The sequence below is a fragment of the Argiope bruennichi genome, chromosome 5 (genome assembly GCF_947563725.1).
Source record: "Argiope bruennichi chromosome 5, qqArgBrue1.1, whole genome shotgun sequence".
NCBI classification, from domain to species: Eukaryota; Metazoa; Arthropoda; class Arachnida; order Araneae; family Araneidae; genus Argiope; species Argiope bruennichi.
The window spans coordinates 45,323,330-45,348,961 of record NC_079155.1 but is presented as its reverse complement, the minus strand read 5'-3'; the positions used below and the strand labels follow the sequence as shown (position 1 = coordinate 45,348,961).

Genomic DNA, 25,632 nt, shown 5'->3' with positions numbered 1-25,632 from the left:
GGAAAGAGGAAAAAAATACCTGCTGCAATAATGGTTATCAGCAATAGCAAAGGAATACAATATTTAATTTTTCTGAAAAACAACGGTATATTTTATAAAATATAAACGATATAATTTTTAAGTGTTTATATCGTTTATTTTATACTAAATAACCGTGTTAAACATGAATCATAGAACAATTTCTTTTAATAAAATGGAAGGCTATTAGGAACTATAAAATTTGCTCTAAAAGACAAAAAGAAGTATGTAAGAAATCATTAAGAGTCGTGATATTAAATCTATTAGAAAAAGAAAATAGGAAGATCAATTCTGCAAGTTTATAAAATCAACTTAATTCCACTAAAAAAAGTTAATTTGATTCTTAATGAACAAAATAGACTTTTTTGCTAATTTTTTTTGAAAATTTTGTGAGACTTGATTTGTATTTTAAATTTCCCATTTAATTTTTTATCTGAAATTCTTAAAAATTAAATAATTAATGATAAAGCAAATTAGATTTTATTTCAACATTTCTTTTCTCAATAAAAGAATGGAATTAAAAAAACTAATTAAAAAAACCTTTGGTATTAGATTATTATTGCATATAAATATGTTTATTTTGGAAGTAAAGAAAGCAATTATTATTTACAGATTTCTTTTAATTTCAATATTTGACTTGTATTTTCTTATTCAAAACTATTCCATTTCTTTGCATTTTTTCAAATAATAATATCATTTTACTTAAAGTAAATCATGTAAATCTTTGATGCTCAAATGTTTAAAATTTTATGAAAAGATGTAACCACTTCTTCATTAGTTTAACTGTTACATTCTGATACTTCAAAAGCATTGAAAAAATTTATATGAAATTTCAGATATAAAATATTTGAATTATACTTTTTGAATGACTAAAATTAGCTTATAATTCCTAAACATTTTGAGTTATAGATTCTTCATATTTCAATTAAAATATATCATGAAAACCATAATTTTTTCAAGGCTTTTCAACTAAAGTTGTATAATATCAATAATTTTTCTGATACGGTATTTGGAAAATTTATCATTTTAATTCAACCATTTTTAGATTAGAACAGTTTAGCCTTTAGGAAATTTCTAAAGACCTAAATACTGAAGAATCACGTATCTGTTAAATGGAAATTAAAAAAAAAAAATTAAAACATTAAATAAAGCACCGTTTTAAGTTTGGGAAAATAGCAGCTCGCCTTTATTTAATTTGGATTCAAGGATCTTCACAGTATTCGAAAATCCAAAAAATAGTTAAAAGTACTCTCATGTTTGAGTTGTATAGTTTAATCTTGTAACACTCACATTCTGATTCAAAACAGAATGAGAGGGCTTTAAATCGATAGATTTCAAAAATTTGAACAATGATCAATCAGCAAGGACAACTTATCTACCGGAACCCACTTTCCAAATTTCTGCATTACATCAGCAAAAAGAGATTTGACCCTTTTATGTCAGACTTAACGTGCATTTAATACTATATACACGATACTTTTTTCATGAAATGATAATAAAATTGAGTCTTTACCACAAGATCATGGTGGCCTCTGTTTTTTAGCAAAGCATAATTGGAAAGAAATTGCCTTTTTTTATTTAATCAGAATAAAGAATTCTTACAATTATGGCAGAGGAAAATTTACAAAACTTTATTTCAATACTCGAGAATTGCATCATATTAAAATACTGCGAAACTGAACTTAAATATAATAAATTAGATCTAAAATAGATCTTTTCTAATTAAATAAAGATTAATTTCGGGTGAAAAATCATTCCATCTTTACTGCAAAACAAATAAATAAAATAAAATAAACACTAATCAAAAAGTAATTACTCAATTCCTTATTTTATATCAATGTACTGGAATTTTTTGAAGTTATATTGACATCTGACATTATAAAACATTTTTCAAATTTAAAGATGAATATATTTTTCTGTCTAAAAGGAAAAACCTTATTATGATAGTAAAAAATCCACAAATCTCTATGAGTTCATTTCCAAAAACTCAAAATTTTGTACACACACGATTTAACTGTGACGACTTAAAATAAACACAGAGAAAAATATCTTTATTAATTATATTAGCATAAATACTGATGATCGAAATTGTATTTTCACAACTTCAAAATTTATATAAGAAACTTACGCTCCTAGCCTATATTTTATAAACACTGGCATGAAGTATTACGTATTCATTTTAATTAGAATTGTTTTTTTCTAGTATTTGCTTCGAAAATAAAAATGACATTTGAAACAACGGCTATTCTATGCATTGTTTACTTTTCTGCATTTAAACTGAAATGTAGTACACCAAAGAATGAAAGGTAAAATTACTTAAATAATTGCTATTATCCTGTTTATGTATGTTTTGGTTTAGATTTACATATTTTGCAATACTGACGGAATATTTAATGGATAAATTAATTTAAATACTTACGTTTAGAGCTAAATAATAAAAGTGTTATTGCATTGCATTTGAAATCAAGTTTGGTATATGAGAACCTGCCGTAAGTTTTAATAATATCTTTCTTACATTAGGCTTCATAATTTTTTGCATGTTCAGGTTTCTTTAATTACAGAAGAAGGAAAGGAGAATATTTGTGCAATTCCTTCTTATTTTTAAAAACAAAACAAAAACACATGCTTTAAGACTGTAATTAGTGTTGTAGCTTTCAAAGAAAATATCGGAGCAGCAATTCAATAAAAGGTATCATAATTCGATAAGAAATCAATGTCAAAACATAGAATGTTTTTTACTCAACACAGCAGAATAATTATAGATTTTAGAATTTATTAAAATCATTATGAAAGCGTTATCAAGTTTACTAAAGGCCAATTTTATTATTCATATATTCTTTACCGTACGCCGCTAATCACCAAAAGGTACCACAAAAATCATTTTTCATTGAAAAACATGTTTGTAAAACTAATTCATTACACATAATTAAAAAGGATTGAAATTACGCTGGTATTAACCAATGCGATTTTCCTTAAAAAAATTAATAAAATTATTTATTTACATGTTTTCGGCAGAGTAAAAATTCTTGATATTTCAACCTTGTCATTAAGGCGGTAACATTAGATGGTCTGAAATGGGGAAATATTAGAAAATTATCCTGTCGGTAGCTTTTTTAATCATTTTGTTCTTAAAAAAATAAATTTAAAGTTAACAATATGAAATTTGGTAATTTTCTGTATTAACAAATCTTTTTGGAAAAAAAATAGCATTTCATTTGAGAATTTGGCCTGTTGATTGAACTCTTTTTTATATTCTTTTGAACTCTTAAAATATTCTATTTAGCAAAAAGTGCTAAAAAATTCCTGTCACAATCTGGAAGATAAAGGTAGATTCTTTATAATCTTAGTTAATATTTTAAAATTTCTTGCAATCCTTAAGCAAAAAAGAAATCAAATATAGCATATTGAAACGACCATAGATAATCACTTTATTGATATTTCATAATTCAGAATTTATTGCAAAATAAATATTTAACGCGATCTGCTTTGCATATTTAAATAAATAAATAATTACAGTGAAATACATTCAAAAGAATTAAATCACGCGCAGTCTCTGGAATTTTCTAAAGTACCATTTTTGCATAATGCTGCCAATAAACATTTCTGAGCCTCTATTTTTATTTTATTAATTTTTTTCAAGATATATAAACTTAAGCCCACGTGCATTTAAAAAATATACATAAAACAAGAAAGGATAGTAAATATAGATTTGTGAAATATTTATTTAAATGTAGCAATACAAGTCATGTTAAAAATAAAGTATTAGAAATCATTTTTCAGCTTCAACTTCTAAGCAATTGCAATTATTGAAAAACTTTTAATAAAAGAATTATTTGCCTTAATAAAACTCTAATTTGGTTTATTTTTCCATCTTCTATAGTAAAAAAGTCATGGGGAAATAAAAATTTCCATCACCTTTCAGCTAGATACTCCATCTACAAACTCGTACAAGAATTTTACTCTCTTTACAACATATCCCAAAGTGATTAAATTCCAATCAAATTATTCTGTTTTTCTCTTTGACAATTTAATTCTGAACCGAAGATGATTTGGGGGTTTTCGGATCATGATCGATCAAGATTTGCAGAAATTTTCTCAAAGACGTGTCATGAACCCCATTGCAATAGGTAGTCTTTCAACAAGAAATCTACTTAAATTTGTTCAATAAATAATTTTAAAAAATGATCTATTCTAAAAATTAATTCATGTCTATTATTGCATTCTAGAAATGATTATTGGAATTACCTTTATTTGTTTTTAACAAAACACATATATTTATTTTTTAAAAATGTGGGCAGGTATTCTACACTAATCAATTTTAAAAATTTGCATTCTGATTAAAAAGCAATAGCTCATTCTCTTTTTGATTGAACCATCATAAAATTTATCTCACAGGATATAAATTTTAGTAAAAACAAATGCCTATTATTTTAATGAAGGTGTAAGAAAAGGTAGCCATTTCAATCATCAATCGTTCGAAGCAAATAATTTTTAACTGACTTTAGCCATTATTTGTAGACAAAATTGTTTTAATTTAAGCTTTAGGACTCTATTCATTTACGAAATTTCAACAGTAGGCATTTCTTAGTGCTCAGAAATCATAATCGCACCTATCTTCTACAGTGTTCGGCACAGCATTTCACCCAAACAACCTCTAGTGATTGGTCAGTTAGAGCTCCACCAGCTAGCTGGGCGAAAAGCCGCAGAAGGGCGATAAACGACAGTTCCTGGCGGTTCTCTACAGGCGGAAATCTCTTGATTTAAGCCAATGGGTCTGCTCAGGTGGGTCGGTAAGGTTATTATTACTATAATTCTTTCTTAGACTAATGTAAAGCCGCCCCTAATAGTCACTTTGAGAGATCTCTTCATTTCCGAGCCCCAAATGACGTTTTTCATTATTGTTATTTTTTTTCTTTTTTTTTTCTTATTTTTTTTCTTCCAGAAACTCCAGTTTTTCTCTATCACACGAACTCAAACAGGTTTGCTGCCGAAAAGGTATTTCGAATTTTATCGTTCCAAGTACACCATACATCATTTCCTTTGAAAGAAAAGAAGAGCGGATTTTCTTCTTTTATTTTCTTTAATTCAAATAATAGACTCTAATAAATAGCTTTTAAATGAATGAACAAAGAAGTACTTATTACACCGGTGGGACGGAAAGCCTTACGGTTGTGGTGGCGGCGGGGAAATAATTGGGAAATTTTTTTTCCCAGCACAAAGTGTCACTATGTAAAAATAAAACAAATATAAAGCAAACCTACTTTTTTTGCGTGGGTATTCAAGAAATTTACTTTGTTAGTTGTTTAATCGTGGTTTCAATTGACTCGGTGCGGTGTTGAAATTGAGCTTGCTTGTCGTTCCTTGACTGTTAGGAATGAGACGAGTTTTTTCGTTAATGTTTCCATTGTTATGGCTTAACTTTAAGTTCAAACTGAATTTGATTCTTTGATAGAACAGTATAAATCTTCCAGAATCACAATCTTAGTGAGGTGCACATATCCACCTTGGTGGAAATGTGCACCTCGCTAAGGTTTTTTTTTTTTTTTTTGAAATTTTAAATCGAATTTTATTTAATTAAAAATTAAGTAAAATTGTATTTTAATTGTGTGTTTTTAAGTAATGTTGTAATTAAGTTTTCGCAATAACTTTCAAAAATATTTTCAAAATTTAAAAAATAATCTCTTTTAAATGATATCAATTAAATAATAGTGGATTTTTTTTTTTTTTTTTGCCTATTTCTAACAACATATTACAGCGTTGTCCTGGAATTCAAAATATTTTCATTGTTACATCTAATAATTAATTGCCTGGTTTTTCTTCCATTCTTGAAAATTTAAGAAGAATTATGTTTAATATCTCTGAAGTTTAGAAGACAAATAAAAATTACAATAATTAATAAATTACAATAATGTAATTTCGTTAAGAGTTTAATAGCTCTTACTGGATTGGTATGCTTCAAAAAACGGTCATGTACACAATAAACAGAAAATATATAAGACAATTAAAATAAGATGCTTTATTTGTCTAACAATCTTTGGGAATCATTGACAGAAATATTATTTAAATGATTTATCTGAAATCAGTATTATAGCAAATATTTCTGGCGCATCCTCTGGTAAATGATAGAAAAAAATTCGTCCTTCTCTGTGGATTTTGTGTAATATAATATTTTATATAAAATACGCCTTTGTATTAAAAATGAGTTATACAGAAAGCTTTTGTTTAAAACCTTCCTCTCTTTTTTGCATAACGCATGATTAAACATATGCAATAATTAAAATGTTGCTTATAATGGCACTTGCCATGCACAAGCTCGCTGACGAAGTCAGCGATTTTAAGCCAAGGGAGCGTCTCTTGTTTTAGTAGCGCCAACTAGGGCCAAGAGTACGTCTTAGCTACTCACACATCACATTCGCTTGCACAACCCCTTCTTACAGGGGGGCACATTCACACACTTCACAGATGGAACGGAGGAAGAACAGCCATGCCCGCACCGGGACTCGAACGCAGGACGCCCAGAACACGGAGAAGACGCGCTACCCCTATGCCAGTACGGCGGCAAAATATTGCTTATAAATGCTATAGTTGAAGCCTTTTAACAAGGTTTATGTGGCTATTAATTCAAACATAATTTTTTCAGTGATATAAAACATGAAATTTTTAACAAAAGCAGATATGGGTATTTCAGCTTGCAGATTATAAATGAGTATACTTTATCAATTATTAACACATCAACTTACTCGTCTTCCTGCTTGATTGTTATGTCTGTTGACTGCTGCTTCTACATTTTTGCGAACAGATTTCTGTCGCCATGGGGCATCTGCGAAATTCCTTGCAAATTTCAGACCGTGTTTTACATTGTGAGCGCACCCACCCCACTTGAAGTCTCCGTGGGGCGGTTCATGGGGAATAGCACCGCATGTGCAAGTAGACAGTGAGCCGTCACTGCATACCCTTGCTATACGTTGAGCCACAGCAGCGGAAGCCAGAGCGTACACATAAGCTTGCTCTCGAGTACCTGAAAAATAAAACATCAAAAATAAGCTAACTGATATGCTAAATTTTAAAGTACAATGAAATATCACTCCTGATAAATTGCTAGCTTAATTTTCATTTCATTTGATGAATTAGAAATGTCTTAAAATGATGATTAAAAGAAATAAAGGGATATTTAAATTAAATATATTTTGTTCTTTGTTTCATTTCACACTTCATCGAAAATTTTACTCATATGCAATATAACATAACCATATGTATTTTAGATTTATTTTCATGCCTGCTTAAATAATGCAACATTAACATTGAACGCATTAACATCTCATTTTTAACAGTCTTAAAAGATATAAAATTTTTTGAATGCATATCATAAGTATAAAATAGAAATATCAATCTAAGACATCAATTTTTTTTTGAAAATATTTACAATATATTTTGGTAAATAGAAAAAAATACTCTTTTAGGAGGGAAAAAACTTGATATGCATTTACAAGGTCTATTTTTGTTGTTGTTATTGAATTACTTTCATTAGAAAAGAAAAAAAAAATGTAAAAGCATTTATCAGTTAGTAGGTACCAGTATGGAAAACATTTACACTCACGACAGTAAAGGCCTTGGTGACATGTAAGATCATGATCTATATGACTGGCTTTAAAATTACTGTGGAAAAGAATAGGCTCAGCCTGTCTGACAATGACCATTGCAGCCGTGTTGAGACTGGTACAGCACTTCAGTGTCCTACGGAACTTATCCCTCAGTCTCATGGCAAATGGGAACACCAGCACCAAGTTACTATCACGATTAGCTTAAAAGAAACGTAACCAACTTTCTTCCAAGGCAAAAAAAAAAATCAATGAACAAATTTATCAAGGAAAAGTGGGATTTTTTCCTGCGTTCCTAGCCTCAAACATCAAGTGTTACACATTCAATAGTTAAGGGAAAAAACAGATTTCCTACTTTCAATTGCATTTATAATTATCTTCTTACTCTCTCGCAAGCGAAATATAGAGAGAGTACTGCATTCGTTAAAAAATTTAAGCTCGAAATTTTAACGATCTCCATATTTCAGACTTCCCCGGGTTTAAAAAAGATTTTTTTTATTGTCATTATATCTGTCTTTCTGCCTATCTGTTTGTGACAACGTTAACTAAAAAAAAAAAAAAAAAAAAAAAAAGAGCTAGATTGATGAAATTTGGTATACATACTTGAACCCAAATATAATTTCAATCAGATTTTGAATGAAATCTGCTCAGAGGAAGTCTGGCTGTCCGAATATAAGTGAGCACGATAACCACAATACGAAGAGAGCTTGATGGATAAAATTTGGTACACAAATTGAACTCTTAAATTGGAAATACGGATCAAACTTGAAAGCAAATCCACCAAGGGCTAGACCGACTGTCGGCCTATACTTTTACGAGCATGTAAGGGCAATAACTGAAAAACGCAAAGACTTAAATATATCAAATCTAGTATGTGATTTTGTGCTTAGAATTGTATTGTGGGACAACTTTTATTTTCAATCAGATTTTTGCTTGGAAACAACACTTCTGAAACAAATTAGATTACCGGGTACTTATCATTAAATGTTAGGATCTAATTGTTTAAAAAATAACCCAGGATCAAGGGGATTCAATAAAAGTGTTAAACTCATCCCAAAGATCAATTTATTGTAACTCGCCAATGCCATGTATGGTCTTCGCAGCCTTACTGTGGTCTACAATATTATATGAAGGATGGGGATGATTCCTTTTTATGGAATATGCAAGAAAGTTTAGAGCACTTCCGATGGTTAAAAGAGATTTTTTTTTGTAGCTATTGACCAAATTATTTTATATTAGGGTTTTTTAACTGTCTCTTTATATATACCATATTAGGATGACAATTACGAGGAACTTATTAAATTTATTAAATTCATAGAAAATTCTATTTATTATGATAGGCAGCACATAGGCAGCGCATGCGCAGAAAGAGACTTATTTATGCTTGTCACAATTTTATAAGATAGATTCAGGCATTCCATGCTTGGCTATAAATTGCTGTTTTGGCGTCCCTGAATCTTCTTTTTCACTGCGCATCGTATTAAAAGGATGGGTATATATACAAAAAAACATGATAAAATAAAAGAAAAGATCAACATACCTAAAACTATTGGAAAACTGTAGGAAAAAATTGCAAATTATATGGAAACACACACACTCACAACCTCGCATCAGAAAGAATAAAGAGCAAAAAATGTCGAAATTATGATAAGCGGTCAATTTTTTCACACCAAAAAAAAAAAACCCGCCAAATTCTACAAACGCATGGGCAGTAAGGAAGAAAAAAAAAATGCAATACAGCGGCACATTGTTTTTCCGTTGGGACAATTACTTGCCATCGACGGAACAGCTTTTTTCAGCCTTTTTAAGCATGTGCTGCCTTCTGGTCGTCTTATTACTGGCCGAGTGTAAACCTTGTAATTTTTGTAATAGGACGGATCTTTTTTCTGTCCTATTACAAAGTAGAAAATTACAGAAACAGCTAAATTTTATTATCACATTTCTTGTTTTTAGAGGGTTGTTAGTTCTGTAAATACTTATTTTTGCTATATTATTTGTAAATATCGTGCTTTTAATTAAATTCTAGTATTACATCTATCAAATCGTTCATTAACCGGAACGGTTATGGATACGAAGATAATAAGAGACGTTCTGTTGTATTGAAAAGAAGAAGAAAAAAAAATGTTATTTTACCTTTAACAAGATCTGGTGTAAGGTATGGTGCATTTGTAATACTGGAGCAATTCCACCTCATATCACTGAAGGCTGCCATACATACATTCTTTGCTTCTTTCGCTGCAGACACGAGATGAGTCATCACTTCCAAATGCTTCTGGCAAAGTGAAACCTGCCGTCCTTTCAGAAGATAATGTTTCTTGGCATACAGGCATTGCGATGATTTGTTCCAGCCGTGTCTCCATTTCGACAAAGCTCTGAAAGGGCAAGGATGAAATCAAAAATTCAATGGAGTATATTTAATCATTTATAGATATGAAAATGCAGACAAAAAATAGCTGAATTGGTACAAACTAGTAGCGACTAATGAAAGTGTTCGGGGAAGTAAATAGATTTTGATCATATTGATTTCATTATTAAGATATTAATCAACATTCATTTAGTTACTTTGATGATCCGGGTCTTATATGATTCATCAGCAAACACTGATGATTGAAACTGAATAATGAAAACCCTAATTTAAAATGCATTTCTTTTGGAAATCTTGGGTAATAATAAGTAAGTAGTGGATATTTCGGGGTTTTAAAAGAATGAAAGCGAATAGTTCATTGAAAATGGATATGCATTTTAGAAAACCTCTCTAAATAAAGAGAGGAATGTTGTGATCGAAATGTGCAAAAAATTCATTTAATTCAATTGAACCGTTCCTTGAAAGTATTCAACATCTATATAATTATTAAAGTATTGATGATAATATCCACGATAATCTAAAATTGCGTTTTCAAACGAAACTGAAAGAAGAAATTTGATATGTTTTTTAGCAGATAAAAAACAACAAGCACATAACATTAAATTTGTTGTTGACAGACTGTTATTTCTACCTGTTATACTTTCTTTTCTCATCACTATTTCGGTTCAAAATTAAAATGGAGTATTTTATAAAGCATGCATATCAATTTATTTTGCTTGAATTTTAAAAGAATGTATTAGGGAAATATATGAAACACTGTTGACATTACTAAATTGGACCGATGCTCACTATAAAACAAAAGAATTTTTGTAAAGAAATTGTAAATATTTAAAGTTTAATCAATAGTATTCAGCCTTTAAGAAAGTAGCGAAACAATATATTCAAACAGCTTATTACCACCTTGAAGAATATTACGCCTTCACTGATTGCATAGAGAAGTGATTTTGAAAAACCGAAAGTTGTGCGATACTATTCCAATAAATAAATCTATGTCACTGTGTGTCATCCTTTTTTTTTTCTCTCATGGATGCCATAAAGAGTTTAAATGATTTATTTAATGGTTCGCAAAATGAATTGTTTATATATAAATGTGCTAATTTTCCAGCTTGAAACAGTATGCAATTTTGTAATCATCTCATTCTATAGCTGATACTAAAATCCTGTCACTTGAAGCTTTCGATTTCTATCAAAACTCTCAAATATAAATTAATCACATGTTAAGTTTATCCCCATCTTGCTCAGCACTGAAAAGTGGTAACAAATTTAATTCGATTTATTAATTGACTGAGCGCAGTCCAGTATAATTTCTTTATTTTATTGCAAGATGTCTTCTGGTATTTTTTCATCTGATACCTTGATTCGATTGCATTTTGAAAGTCCAAAACCCAAATTTGACCAAAAGTGTTCCTTACAAACACTTAAATGAAGTGATTCTTGATAACTGCACTGAACAATAAAATATTTTAGACCTGACCTAAAATAGCAATGATGAACTGTAAATGATGCGAAACTATACGACAGTTTATTGGATGGACATTTTTTTCAAAACTGGGCGTTTGATTTTAGTTACAATTACAGATGGATTGTAAATGTTTCAAACATCGACTTTCCATTCCGATAACATTACCTTTAGTAGTCACGACTCCATTCAGCCTAAAAACGCTAAATTAAATGAAAGATTTTTCAATACTGGTAAATTCTGCCTTTAGATACCAAGGTTTGACCTGTAGTGTGATCTGATGATGACCAACTAGAAGTAAGTGTTCTTCAGCGATTGTCAGGTCTGCTTTGTCAAGTCGAGAAATCCGCATAAACTTCTACATTTTGAAATGTAACTATGTCATTTTGAAGAGCATTTTTAATCAGAAAAATAATCTTCGATTTATTTATATTAATATGTTATTTATTTATATTAATACCTCTTAGCAAAGCTTGATATTTTTGAGCTGCAATTTTAACTTGATATGAACTTTACTTCTAAAAACTTTCCATCGTAAGCGTGTTGAGGAAAGAAAACGCCCCGTACATAGGTATAACATAGAAATTTTGACCTAGTTTTCCTTCAATATATAATACTGTTTTTATAACAAAGCTGGTAAAGGCCTAAACATTTTAATGATATCAAAGCCAGGGGCTTAAAGTTCCACAAAAGAAAAAAAGAATGGAACATGTAAAATATTATATATTCTTTTATTTAAGATTTTTTTAGTTTTATATTTGGTCGGTTTTCCTCAAAATCGCAGAAAAAGTAGATTTTCCTCTTTCAATAAATAGGAAACAAATTTTTTAATTAAAAAAAGTTAAATAAAAATAGATACTCTTTAAAATTAATATATATTACATTTTTGAAATACCAACTGGATTTTTTAAATATGTATTTATTAAAAAATAGAAGTAATTAATAAAAGATAGTAATTATTATTTTATTTGAATTTTAAAGAATCATTACAAAGCCTCTCTAATCATTTTCCAAATAATTCCATGATTATAATTGTAACAACATCAATATTTCCCTCAATCATCAATATTGGAAAAACATCAAAATTTCTCTTAATTTTTAATCAATTAAAATTATAATTAAATGTTTAAGAAAATCGCTCAGACGTGCACATTCCCGCCCTTCAAATATATCTGTGCCAAATTTGATAGCTGTTGACCAAACGGTCTGTCCTGTACAGCCTCAATATACACGCGCACACGTACAACACACATTTTCCTTTATTATTAGTAGAGACTTACAAATACCAACTCTAAACATCGTCATGATAAAAAGAAATGACGGTTATCTATAAATATGAGAGCAAAGCAATCCTCATTTTTTCCAATAGAAGTTCTCTTCAAAGAATGAAAAAAGTTAGACGACTTAATTTTAAATAATAAATTGCTCATAGGAAAAAAATAGCTTACTTAGCAATTTCGACAGATTTCTTATGAATTTAAATAGAGTTGTGCTCATTTGCAATTCAAATCAAAATCAAATGTAACAACCATTAATTTATGAAGAATTTTCTATAGTATCATTAAAGAAAAATCCCTGATTAACCTTCGATGAAAAAAAAAAGAAAAGAAACATGTCTCAGAGAAGCTAGACAAGTTACTGTGTTTCCTTTCACGCAGAATCGTCCTTTTAATCTCAAATTATAATCTTCATTTACTGTTATCTTAAATAAAGCTTCATGTTGGCCTATATAATTATAGGCAATTAAGCTATAAAATTATAGATGTGTTTCAATCTCAACAATGAATCAAATCTATTACACTAATAGAACCCATTTCAATATATACCTTTCTATAAGCTAGCATATTATCTATTAGTCGTCTTTAGCAATCAGCTAGTTCTCCAAAAAATTAGTTATATTTAATTTCAATTAAGTCGCTTGGATATAACTTCATTTCTATGATTTCCCCAAATTGATAGACATTAAAACTTCGTTTTTTCAAACGTCTTACATATGTTCTGTTTATTGAGTGAATCAATAATAGTATATTATTTATATCTTTCTAATATTGACCAGTCACGTGACAACATAGCGCTATTAAAAAAGGCAAATATCTGACTCATGTAAATTGAAACTTTACTTTTTTTTTCGCCTACTAAACTACACAGGTATTAAATAGAATCCTTATTTTTTAGCTGTAAACAATAGAAGAAACTCATGCTTCTGAATATTTAATGAAATAAAGAAAACGATGGGAATTTCAGGGCAATAATGTAGCCTATTACGCATTTTTTTAAAATTAGCACAATTCGGGAAAAATTTGTGCAACTATTAAATTGGTATTATTAATAACTGATTTTTAAATTTTGAAATGGCATAATGTTTATTTTTATACGGGATTCTTTTTTTTGAAAATTATTATGAAAAATCATCAAAATTCAGCTTAATTTTTTAATTAATAAGAATTTAAAAAAACATACTTCTAAGTATGCATTCCTTTCCTACAAAGTATATATGTGTCAAATTTGGTAGCTCGCATAAACAGGCACTACGTCACAAACATTATTGTTAGTGGAGATAAGCTACATCATAATAAAGTGCGTGAAAAGGACAAAACATTGAACATGAAAGATTGCTGGATCTGAAGTGATCAAATTTGGCATGTAGTTACTTTCTGGATAATTTAATTGAGGGAATTAATCCAAATTTTAATTAGATTTATAAGACTTAATCAACATTTTAAAGTTCTTCCTCGATAACATCTGAGAATATTAGTGCAAAAAAAATTTTTTTTGACCAATATATATTTTTTATAAACAAACTCGAATTTTGAACTTAAAAAAAATTTACAAAACCTTTTTTTTTCTCGTACAATTCTTTAAATTTAATTTTAATAAATTTAGAAAATATTTTATAATATACTGTCATTGTTTAAGGTACTAAATTCCTTCCCATGCACCAGCTTTTTCAATGGTATTCAATAATTTTTTGTATGTAGAAAATGTTTAACATTTTTGCTTAAAAATAAAATAGAAAGAAAGAAAGAGAAAGAAAGAAAAAAAAAGAGAAAGAGAGAGAGAGAAAGAAAACGAATCAAACCTAAAACATTCTCATTCTACGATGTTTCGTACTAGGGATTTAAATTTCCTTTTTTTTTTTTTACATTTCAGATAACTAGCTCTAAATTTAGTTCTCTCTTTAAAAGTGTCATTCCCCTTGTTGTTTTTTTAAAAATTTGATCCAATTAAATATTTTTTTCTGAACTTATAAACGTGGTGTATATTCATGCAACAAACCAATTTAAATTTTGTAATTTTAGATTATAATTGACGATATAACGTAAACTTAGCTTATCATGCAAAACATATATTTTTACAATATAAGAATTTTTTTATACAATACCTTATTTCATATTAAATTTTAAAATCTTCTAACTATTTTTGAAGGGCGAGAAATTTTTTTTTGATTAACGTGATCATTGCAATGATACTAATAAAAGCAATAAAATAGTGTCAGAATCTATTATTTCGACCTGCTAGAATTTCACGTAACCCATTGCTCTCTAAAATGCACATGCGTATGCTCTTAGTAATTGCAGACATAAATAACTTTAATCTTAAATTATGGGTTTTTAAAGTTAAGAGAAATTCCGTTGTAAAGAAAGAAGTCGCTTCATCTGCTTGGTTTCACTCTCGTTTCGTAAAGATTTACGAAAACGAAATTACAAAATGGAGTTTTTTTTTTTAAATGATGTTTGCGAAACTATGTTAATGAATTTGAGTTCGGTGACACTGAAACAAATTTTAAGGAAACAAAACTACTTTGTAAGAAAGTACTTTAAGAAAAATAAAAATCTTTGCGATGAAAAAAGCTTTATGGTGGACAATTAGTGAAATAAAATTGTTTTTCTTTCTTCTTTTTTTTTTCTTTTCTGCTACACTCGCAGAGAAGGTCAAAAGAGCATTATATTCATCTCAAAGCTGATGTCAAAAGGATTTAAACAGACATATTAAATTAAATGACGTTTTATACATTGTTACTTTGTGCTCCTGCTGTTTTTGAAGGTGGGGATTTAGCATCGAGCTATTTAAAGAGTTTTGAGACTTTCCTTGCGTCTAAAGACTTAATGTATCTAGGAGTTCATTTTCATTTGTTGTATTTTTATAGACTGCATTATAAAACACTTATTCATAAAAAGATAATAATAATATTTCTCAATAAAATAATTTTTACATTTTTTAAAAACTAATTTTGAGTATTAAAGAACACATTTATTATGGGAAACATGATTAGAAAAATAATAGATTGTAAAGGGTCATTTTATTAAAAAACTTTTTATTGAAATCAAATTTTAAAAGCTCAGAATGTTAATGTTTTTTTTTCAGAGGAATCAGCATGTCTGTGGCTATTGCAATAAGTTGTTGTTGTAATGGAGTTTGTTTATGTGAAATCATAATCATATGGCAAACGTATATGTGCATATCGTTTTGATATCTTATTCTGTGCTTTTAGATCATGTTCTTTATCTTCCTGTAATGATGAGCGATGGATCTTACAATTTAATAAGCAATCGAAATTCGACATGTTTCATGTGAATATGGATTGATTTTGTTCTTAATTTTGAAATGAGCTAAAACATTATTTTTATATGACTGGGTTTTTTTCCAACACGGATAATTAATAACGCATTATGACGTTACTTAATTGGTTTGAATGATAAAATAATTCTTCCAAAATGCATTTTTTTATAAATAGACCAAGTTTACGAATATCATCTAAACTAATACATAACATACTGTTAAAGTCGCGTTTCTACGACCTGTGTTTCTGCAGACATGGCACACTTTCCCCTGTTTCTCTTTTCTTGCAGTTTTCCGAGGTTCTTTGATGCCCGTGGACGCGATCCGGAGTTTCCCACAAATTTTTGGTAAACTGGACAGACATCAAAGAACTCTGGAGAACCGCAAGAGGTGGGAAACAGGGGAAAATGTGCCATGTCAGACAGAAAAACAGGTCGTAGGAATGCGGCTTAAAAAGTTATATTTCCCTAATATTATTGATTAGGTTTTTAGCTTAAATTTTAGTAATGTGTGAAACAGGACCTTTAACATGGTCTATAAACGATTTTATATTTAGCTATATAAAATTTTCCGTGGAATGAAAGTTTTGAAGGCTCTTTCTCCTTTTTCCAGTTTCTAAACCAGACCATATTTCATACTTTTTAACGATTTTAAATTTAATCTTTTTTCCATTCTAGTTGAATTTAAAAATTAACTTTGATGAATGACATTTTTAAATAATTTTTCTAATTGTAATATTTACTTTTTTATTATTACGTCATTAAGTAAAGCATGCCATTTTTTTGAAGAAAATAACCATTTATTTATCAATATATGTATTTATAACTGATTCTATCTTCATTTGATTTTTGTCCTAAATTTTACTCCTTCCAACATATCACGGCATGCATATATATATATATATATATATATATATATATATATATATATATTCATTCGGGTATTTAATACTGTTTATAAATTCAGAGGCGTAGCGCGAATAAGTAGCACCGGTGGCATAAGTTAATTTTCGATCTTGGTATCATCAAAAATTTAACAAATATAAATGTCATCTAAAGTATGAATTTATTTCAAATCCCTTAACTTGGATTGACTTTAGAAATTTATATCTATGACGCTCCTTAAAACGTGTGCCAAAAGTATCTGTAACCATGTTGCAACCTGTCATTACGCCACTGCGCGAATTATAGCTATATATGATCCAAAATGTTCATTCCGAAATTCTTATGAAAGTTTATGTAACAGTTTACTGATATATCTTAGTGATTTGAAGAATTTTTACTTATATTTCTCTGAAGATCTAATATTTAAATATTTTTTTTCTAAAGAAATATATTTTCCCTTCTCTAATATTTAAAAGATTACCGTAAAATGGGACGACTCTGTCACATTTTTTTTTTCTTTCAACTGCTTTGTAAACTAGCAATGTATGAAAACCACCATAGTCATTACAATGTATGAAAACCGTCATAGTCATTAATCACGATCGCTAGATTTATATTATACTAGCCGCCTTTGGCGACCAGCCGGTTTGCCAATCTTAATGTTCGTTAAAATTTTAATAATTAAATATTTTATGCAATTTCTACTTTAATAGCTTCTTCATCAAAATATTTTAAAACTTCAAATTTTGATTATCATATAATTCATTCATAATATTATAAAGGCCTTCAGTCATAACGTAATATGTATCTCTCTCATTTTCTGTTAGCACCCGTAGAATTTATGCTTTAAATTAAAGTGGAAAGAATTTATCTTCAATTAATATAATAATATTTTTTACTGAAACAAAGCATTTTTTTATAATCTGATTACTGAAAATAGAGTCACTCAGCGTTTAAACTTTATGGGCACTAAAGAAAATCTTTTTTAATTTATGTAATATCTCAAGAGTTGGTCAACAAAATTTTCTTAGATTCATTATGAGTAGATCGATTCATTAACAATGTTTAATTTTAAATGCATCAAACACTAAGAAAATAAAACGAATCGTTTAAAATAAACGGTTGAAAACAGGTTTTAAAAAAACTACTTAAAAAACGATGTACTTAAAACTATAAGCATATACAAAAAATATATAACTAAAATACAATTTACTTACAAAAGCATGCAACTAACCCAAAAATAATTAAAATCATCCATTGATAACGTTGTCATGGCAACAATCAGAACAGAATGCGCATACGTGAATTTTCTTCGCCGGTTACGTAACGCAAATACGTGATTTTTTCTACGCCAGTTGGGGTAACGCTATGCGGATTAGACATTTTTAATTTCCTTTATTCTGTTTTATTTTAATTCAAAAGTACTTCAGAATGAATCTGAAAGATTGATTCATTAACAATGTTTAATTTTAAATGCATCAAACATTAAGAAAATAAACAGAACCGATTGAAATAATCCGCCGAAAAATTTTAACCCTAGCCTCATTACTGTTGGGAGAAAAAAAAACTGAAGCCTTTCTCGTTTGGCGCTGGGGATAATGGAAGATTTTTTTGGCGGAAAAGTTGGCGGTGGGGAAAATGGAAGATTTTTTTGGCGGGAAAGTTAGTTTTTAATTAATAATTAAAATTCTAATTAAAAATTCGAAAAAAGAAACCCCAGGTGCACATTCCCAACCTCCAAGGTATACATGTACCAAATTTGGTAGCTGTATGTCAAACGGTCTGGCCTGTAGAGCGCCAACACACACACACACACACACATTGAGCTTTATTATAAGTATAGATAACAACGATAATTTAAGTAAACATTTATGCATTTTAGATTTAAAAAAAAAACAGAATTGACAAAGTTACCCTGGAAAAAGGGAAACTTCATCAACTGTGTTAAAGCCAATCGAAATCTTCCAAAAAACATGATAGAACTTAGAATTAAGAACACGCATGTGAACTTTTTATTGTAAAGAAATATATGCAAAAATATTCAAAATATAAAAACGGGAATATTTAAGATTCCCAGACCTCAAAGTATTTTTTTTAAATTGCTTACAATTTCATCAGAATGTAAATTTCCCACTATTTTCATTGTAAGCATATCAATTATGTACAGGATATTTTATAAAAAATTCCTCAAGCACGTTTGGAAGTAAAATTTTTTCTTTCTGTACAGAGGAACAACTGTAACACGAAGATATGTTCCTCAAACTCCCAATAATGATGAGTGAGTTCATCAACAAAATTCTTGACTCCCCACCCCCTTGATATTACCACAGCGTACATTCCTAGATTTAATTTTGACTAACAGCATCATCAATCTCCTGAATCACGAAGACCTTAAACATTTCATCATGTATGTCAGATGTGTCATGTAAAAAAAAAAAAAAAATACACAATTAGATTAATTTCTACTGTCAAAGCTATTTCTATTTTTTTTCCTTCCATTATTGAATCCCACCTATCACTCCCTATTTGATTCTATAGAACTAACTGGAATAAATTAGCATTTTCCCTTAAGTGTAAAATTGTGAATTTTCCACAGTAAAATTGTGAAATCTACCACCCTAAGAAATATTTATGAAGAGCTATTTTCCAGTCTGAACAAGTAAGAATTTTTTCTAGAATTTCATCTTCTTCGTCATTGCTCAGACACGTCTTGGATTTTTTGAATGGAGACACTTGATTTTTATTCTCAATGGTTCTCCGAGGGATATTATGTGGCCGCGGTGGCCTGGGGGTAAGGTATCGGCTTCGGAACCGGAGGGTTTCAGGTTCGAGACCCGATTCCACCGAAGAACCGTCATGTAAGGGGGTATGTTGCACTTTAAATTCGTCCTGACCAAACGTCCTCCCACTGGTGTGGTGTGGAGAGGGGGTGCCAGTTCAGGTGTCGTCCTCGTCATCTGACTGCGGTTCAGAATTACGAAGTCCGTCCCAAAATAACCCTAGTGTTGCTTCAAACGGGACGTTAATATAACTAAACTAAAACCGAGGGATATTATATTATTAATATGTTTTCCCGTTGGTTATTTTTTCTCTAAAACAGTACAAATAGTAAATTGCATTGTAGTATTATCACAATTTTGATAACTGCGATTTCCCAACTTGTTCGCAATGTGTTTTGGCATCTGAAATGTTCATAAAGCCCCTTTCAGGGCCCATGCGCGCCTTAAATCCGACACATTTTGCCCTTTTCCCCCTCACTTGTGGTTTTCTTTGTTGTCCATTTTACCAATAGTTTACAGGAAGCTCCCGATCGACGCCAAAGGCGAGAGTGATCCTACAATGAGTCAGATGGCAAATTTACTACTATATTCGTAAAGGCAACGGGCCGTCGGAAAGGAGCTTAAATCAGACATGAAATGCACATGACTTTGAAAAAAGTATACAAAATTGCGGAGAAAAATAAAATTCTAGACTGGAAAAGTTATCTCATTTTTACTAAGATTTCTTTGAAATGAAATTATGTTCAGATTTAAACAAAATATAGTTATTTTTTGCTTACATTTGAGTAAACAATAACTACGTGACCTACAAAAATACTTGTTGAATAAGTTTAAAACAGAAGTATTGGTTAAAACAAACTTGTATGGGTTAAAATTTGCAAAAATATTTATTGTTAATGGTCTTCTTTGTGTGATGAAATCATTAGCACATTTATTACTTGGTTCTTGAACTTAGCATGAAGGCAAACAAATTTTTTTTAAAAATTGACAAAATTGTCCCAAGTGGCAAAATTATTCCAGTTTATGATATAGTTGAAGCTTTTTTCAAATTCTGATTTCTCCCAAACTGCAATGTTTAGAAGAAAAAAAATAATAAAAGAAACCTAGCAAAAATAAAAAAAAAAATGTGTGGAAAGTTCGATAAACTTTTATATTAAATTGGCGTATACATATAAAAGTGAGCTTTCAATCAAAAGAGTATATTTTCTATTCTTGTTTTTTTAGCTGTCTTATATCGCTGAGTCGGACTGATACTGGAAACGTATATCAGTGATCTCTTCTGAAATCGCTGATCTTACGGTCCTATTGAGAAAACAGCAATTCTGTACTTTTTTAAAGCCTATTCAGACAAAAGAACAATCCAGACAGTTCTATATCAGACGGTACTTTTTGATAATAGCAAAGACATGAAAAAGAGCTGTCTGAAGAGGTGCTTGAAATCCCCCACCCCAAAGGGATGGTACCGTACCTTTTTTTTATCGATTGACTAAATATGAATTAATCGATATTTTTTGCATGAAGTATGCGTCTTCTGTATATGATAGAATCTCCATCTTCTCGAATAAGCATCTTAACACATTCATCGCCAAGGATGAATTAGATAAAAATTCCAAGAAAAGACAAATAGCAATTCTTCTTGCTGTTGACATTTTTGATGTAAAAAAATAAACTAAAAAAAGTAAATTCATTCATTTTATTCTTCAGACATGTGTTAGAAAGTTCAAATTATCTAAATTGGCATGAGAGACCAATTTTAGCAAATAAAAATCAGTAACTGGTAATATCTGAAAGACGAGATATCTCGTCTGTAGCGTTGAATGTGTTAAATAGTATTTTATTGAGGTAGTATCATTTCCTTTTCTTTTGATATGATAATATGGCAGATATGCGAAGAAAATTTTAAATATATTCGAATATTTTATTCGTTGATCATGTCTATTTTCTTTGAGTAGCATGATCATATTTCTGATTCGATTCTTCACTCTTTATTTTATTATTTTTTTTAAAATTATATACCATAAATAGCATGTACCCAAATAATATATTGACTGTCATTGCAATAAGCGCGAGTACAATATTCCGGAAGAGGTACAATTAAACCCGTTAGAGGATGTAGCGTCTAAAACGAAAAAAAAAAAAAAAAAAAAAAAAAAATCAAGAGCCGTGAATTTAAAGTAATTAAGAACTATTTTGTTTCTCTTCTTGAAATAATCTTAGGAGTATTACAACTGAGTTAATTGCCTTTGTTCTAAAAAAATTTGATTATTTTTTGCAATTAAAAACAGCGCTTAATAGATCAAGTCGTCCCTTTTAAGATAATGCAAAGAATGGGAGAAAAAATGATCTATATAGTTTCCTTATACAAATTAAGGAAAAACTGATTAGTCTAATAATAACTGATCATAAATTTGGACAATCAAATCTTTTATGGTGAAATGCTTTACTTTCACGTATGGAATTGCTTTAAAATTTTGTGCTTATGATTTTTTATGAATAATTTTTTCTTCTCTAATTCGCAACTCGCAAAACATTATGAATATATTATTTATTTATTCTAAAGAAATTCTTTTCATATTTATTTGGCATCATTTAATAAAAATCTTGGTGGAGAGTTTTCTTAAATTAAACATATCAGAATGAAGAATATCACAATTTTTGACATGAAATAGAACAAATTTTCATAATATTTCAAATCTTAAAATAAAAAATGAAAATCTCACATCTCGGCCAGCTTAAAATTTATGTTCAGACTTATATCTTACAAGTAGTTATAAAATTTTTTAAATGATATACAATGAATTTTTGAGGGGTGGTGGTGGGAGTGATGATGATGATGATTTCAACTCGTAATTATTAATACAGAACTCATAATCAGTTAACATGCAGAATTTTGTAATAAATTAGTGTTATGCAAAGAAATTATTCATTTTTTAGATGACTTCTTTGTGAAGCCCCAGTGCAAGAACAAAACGTTCCAGGTAAAAAACGTGATAAAATGGAATATCTATTTACAGTCATTCGATATACGTTAAATCTTCTATAATATGTCAAGTCACCCAGTTAGTGTGACTTAGAAACTTGGAGGGGGATAATAAATTGAAGTGTCATCTTCATCATTTAATCACGTTTCAAAATTATTACATTTTGTGTTCTTGCTGCTTGAAAAAAAATTAGTATAACTAATCGAAGTATTTTTCTTATTAACTATCATTAAAAATTCTAGCAGATATTTTCTGCTTACCCGTTGTGCCAATTTTATCTTTAGGGCACAAAAATTCCCATTTTTTCTTATTTTATTATGTACTAGCCGCCTTTGGCGACCAGCCGGTTCGCCAATCTTAATGTTCGTTAGAATTTTAATAATTAAATATTTTATGCAATTTCTACTTTAATAGCTTCTTCATCAAAATATTTTAAAACTTCAAATTTTGATTATCATATAATTCATTCATAATATTATAAAGGCCTTCAGTCATAACGTAATATGTATCTCTCTCATTTTCTGTTAGCACCCGTAGAATTTATGCTTTAAATTAAAGTGGAAAGAATTTATCTTCAATTAATATAATAATATTTTTTACTGAAACAAAGCATTTTTTTATAATCTGATTACTGAAAATAGAGTCACTCAGCGTTTAAACTTTATGGGCACTAAAGAAAATCTTTTTTAATTTATGTAATATCTCAAGAGTTGGTCAACAAAATTTTCTTAGATTCATTATGAGCAGATCGATTCATTAACAATGTTTAATTTTAAATGCATCAAACACTAAGAAAATAAAACGAATCGTTTAAAATAAACGGTTGAAAACAGGTTTTAAAAAAACTACTTAAAAAACGATGTACTTAAAACTATAAGCATATACAAAAAATATATAACTAAAATACAATTTACTTACAAAAGCATGCAACTAACCCAAAAATAATTTAAATCATCCATTGATAACGTTGTCATGGCAACAATCAGAACAGAATGCGCATGCGTGAATTTTCTTCGCCGGTTACGTAACGCAAATACGTGATTTTTTCTACGCCAGTTGGGGTAACGGCTATGCGGATTAGACATTTTTAATTTCCTTTATTCTGTTTTATTTTAATTCAAAAGTACTTCAGAATGAATCTGAAAGATTGATTCATTAACAATGTTTAATTTTAAATGCATCAAACATTAAGAAAATAAACAGAACCGATTGAAATAATCCGCCGAAAAATTTTAACCCTAGCCTCATTACTGTTGGGAGAAAAAAAAACTGAAGCCTTTCTCGTTTGGCGCTGGAGATAATGGAAGATTTTTTTGGCGGAAAAGTTGGCGGTGGGGAAAATGGAAGATTTTTTTGGTGGGAAAGTTAGTTTTTAATTAATAATTAAAATTCTAATTAAAATTTCGAAAAAAGAAACCCCAGGTGCACATTCCCGACCTCCAAGGTATACATGTACCAAATTTGGTAGCTGTATGTCAAACGGTCTGGCCTGTAGAGCGCCAACACACACACACACACACATTGAGCTTTATTATAAGTATAGATTAGTCGCCCTTGGAATCGGCTGATTCTCTGAGAATGTTGCTTTTATTTCAGTTCAGTTAAATACTTTAGATATAACTTCATACCCATGATTCCGTTAAGTCGCCAGACATTAAAGCCGAATTATTTTAATTACCTTACACTTGTTCTGTTCATTGAGTACTTGAATCTATCTGATGAAGATCAGTTTTAGACATCAAAGCTCTAATAAAAATCAGTACCTAAATAATCGAATTAGAATACAAGCTGAAGCTCTTCCTTATTTTTTCAGTGCCTTAAAGCGAGCCATGCTGTTCAAATATAATGAAAATCGAGAATAAAACACATAGTATTTCTTCGTTAATCTAATTAATGATATCGTATATCTATTATTAGACACTCTATTAATAGTTACTTAAAATGAATAATTTTTTAAAAAGCATAAAAAGGTATTTGCTTATTTTTTCATTAAAAAAAATTAACATAAAAAACCCCAACAATTATGTATTATACTATAAGGAAAATGTGTGCTCTTTACATTGATTTCTAACAACATATAAGCTATTATATCATCACGGGCAAGATCAACGCTCTTCAAACATTAATATTGCAATTTAACCTATTAAATTATTGAATGAAAGTTCATTTAATCTCTGTTCACGTCATCTGCCTGCCAAAAATAGACCATTGTGCTTATGGGCATTCCGATCTAGAACTGAATCGAGAAGTCATTGCGCGACCCAGAGCCATCGGAAATCAGTCCCGGGCCCAAACGGGCCCTTAACACGTTCGGTTTAATAGCATTTTGGCACCTCCTGATGGCCCTCATACACGACATCCAATCATTAACCCGCTTTAATAGATGAAAAGGGGGCTCAATTAAGAAGACCTATTTATATTATTTGTGGCCTATACCCAGGGTGGAGTGCCAGATTTCCTCTTCCATAATCTGTGGAGCTTTTGCATGATGTAGCAAGGGGGAGGGAACGATTATAGAGGAAAGGATTTGACTTTTGATGTGGGTATACGGGAAGAAATTTGGCGACTCGCCTGTGGTCTAATGTGTCGGTCGAGGATTCTGTCCCTCTACCCCAGGGTACGAGGAAAGTTTTCGTAAATAAACTGGACGTGTTTTACCATTGATTCCATATTTGATCAGTGATTTCATTTACAGAAAGAATAACAATGTAATTATTTCCTGTTTGCAGAAGTATGTAGTTTGAGCGCCTTACAAAATAAAGATAATTAGAGCTCTATAAAATTTGGTTTTTATCTGATTTCTTAGAATACTTCCTATCAATATCATGGATTTTCTATAAAAGGACTCTAATTCGGAAAGGAAATATTTCGAATTTAGAATATTGTGATTTCGAATCTCGATTTTAAAATATATATATATATTTAGGTGCAAGTCTAGCACGTGTTTATAGTATGTTATACTAGTATATGTAGGAGGCATGAATACT

At 29.6% G+C, this 25,632-nt stretch overlaps 1 protein-coding gene across 1 annotated transcript in view; it reads right to left on the bottom strand.

Annotated features, from left to right (window-relative positions):
* LOC129969227 (protein Wnt-11b-2-like) overlaps window positions 1-25,632 on the bottom strand; it is an 87,841-nt gene that overhangs the window by 22,845 nt on the left and 39,364 nt on the right. Inside the window, exons 2-3 of the mRNA XM_056083688.1 lie at window positions 9,750-9,988; window positions 6,759-7,036 (exon numbers count right to left, since the gene is read on the bottom strand). Coding sequence (XP_055939663.1) covers window positions 6,759-7,036; window positions 9,750-9,988 — 517 coding nt within the window. The remainder of the gene's footprint in view (window positions 1-6,758; window positions 7,037-9,749; window positions 9,989-25,632) is intronic.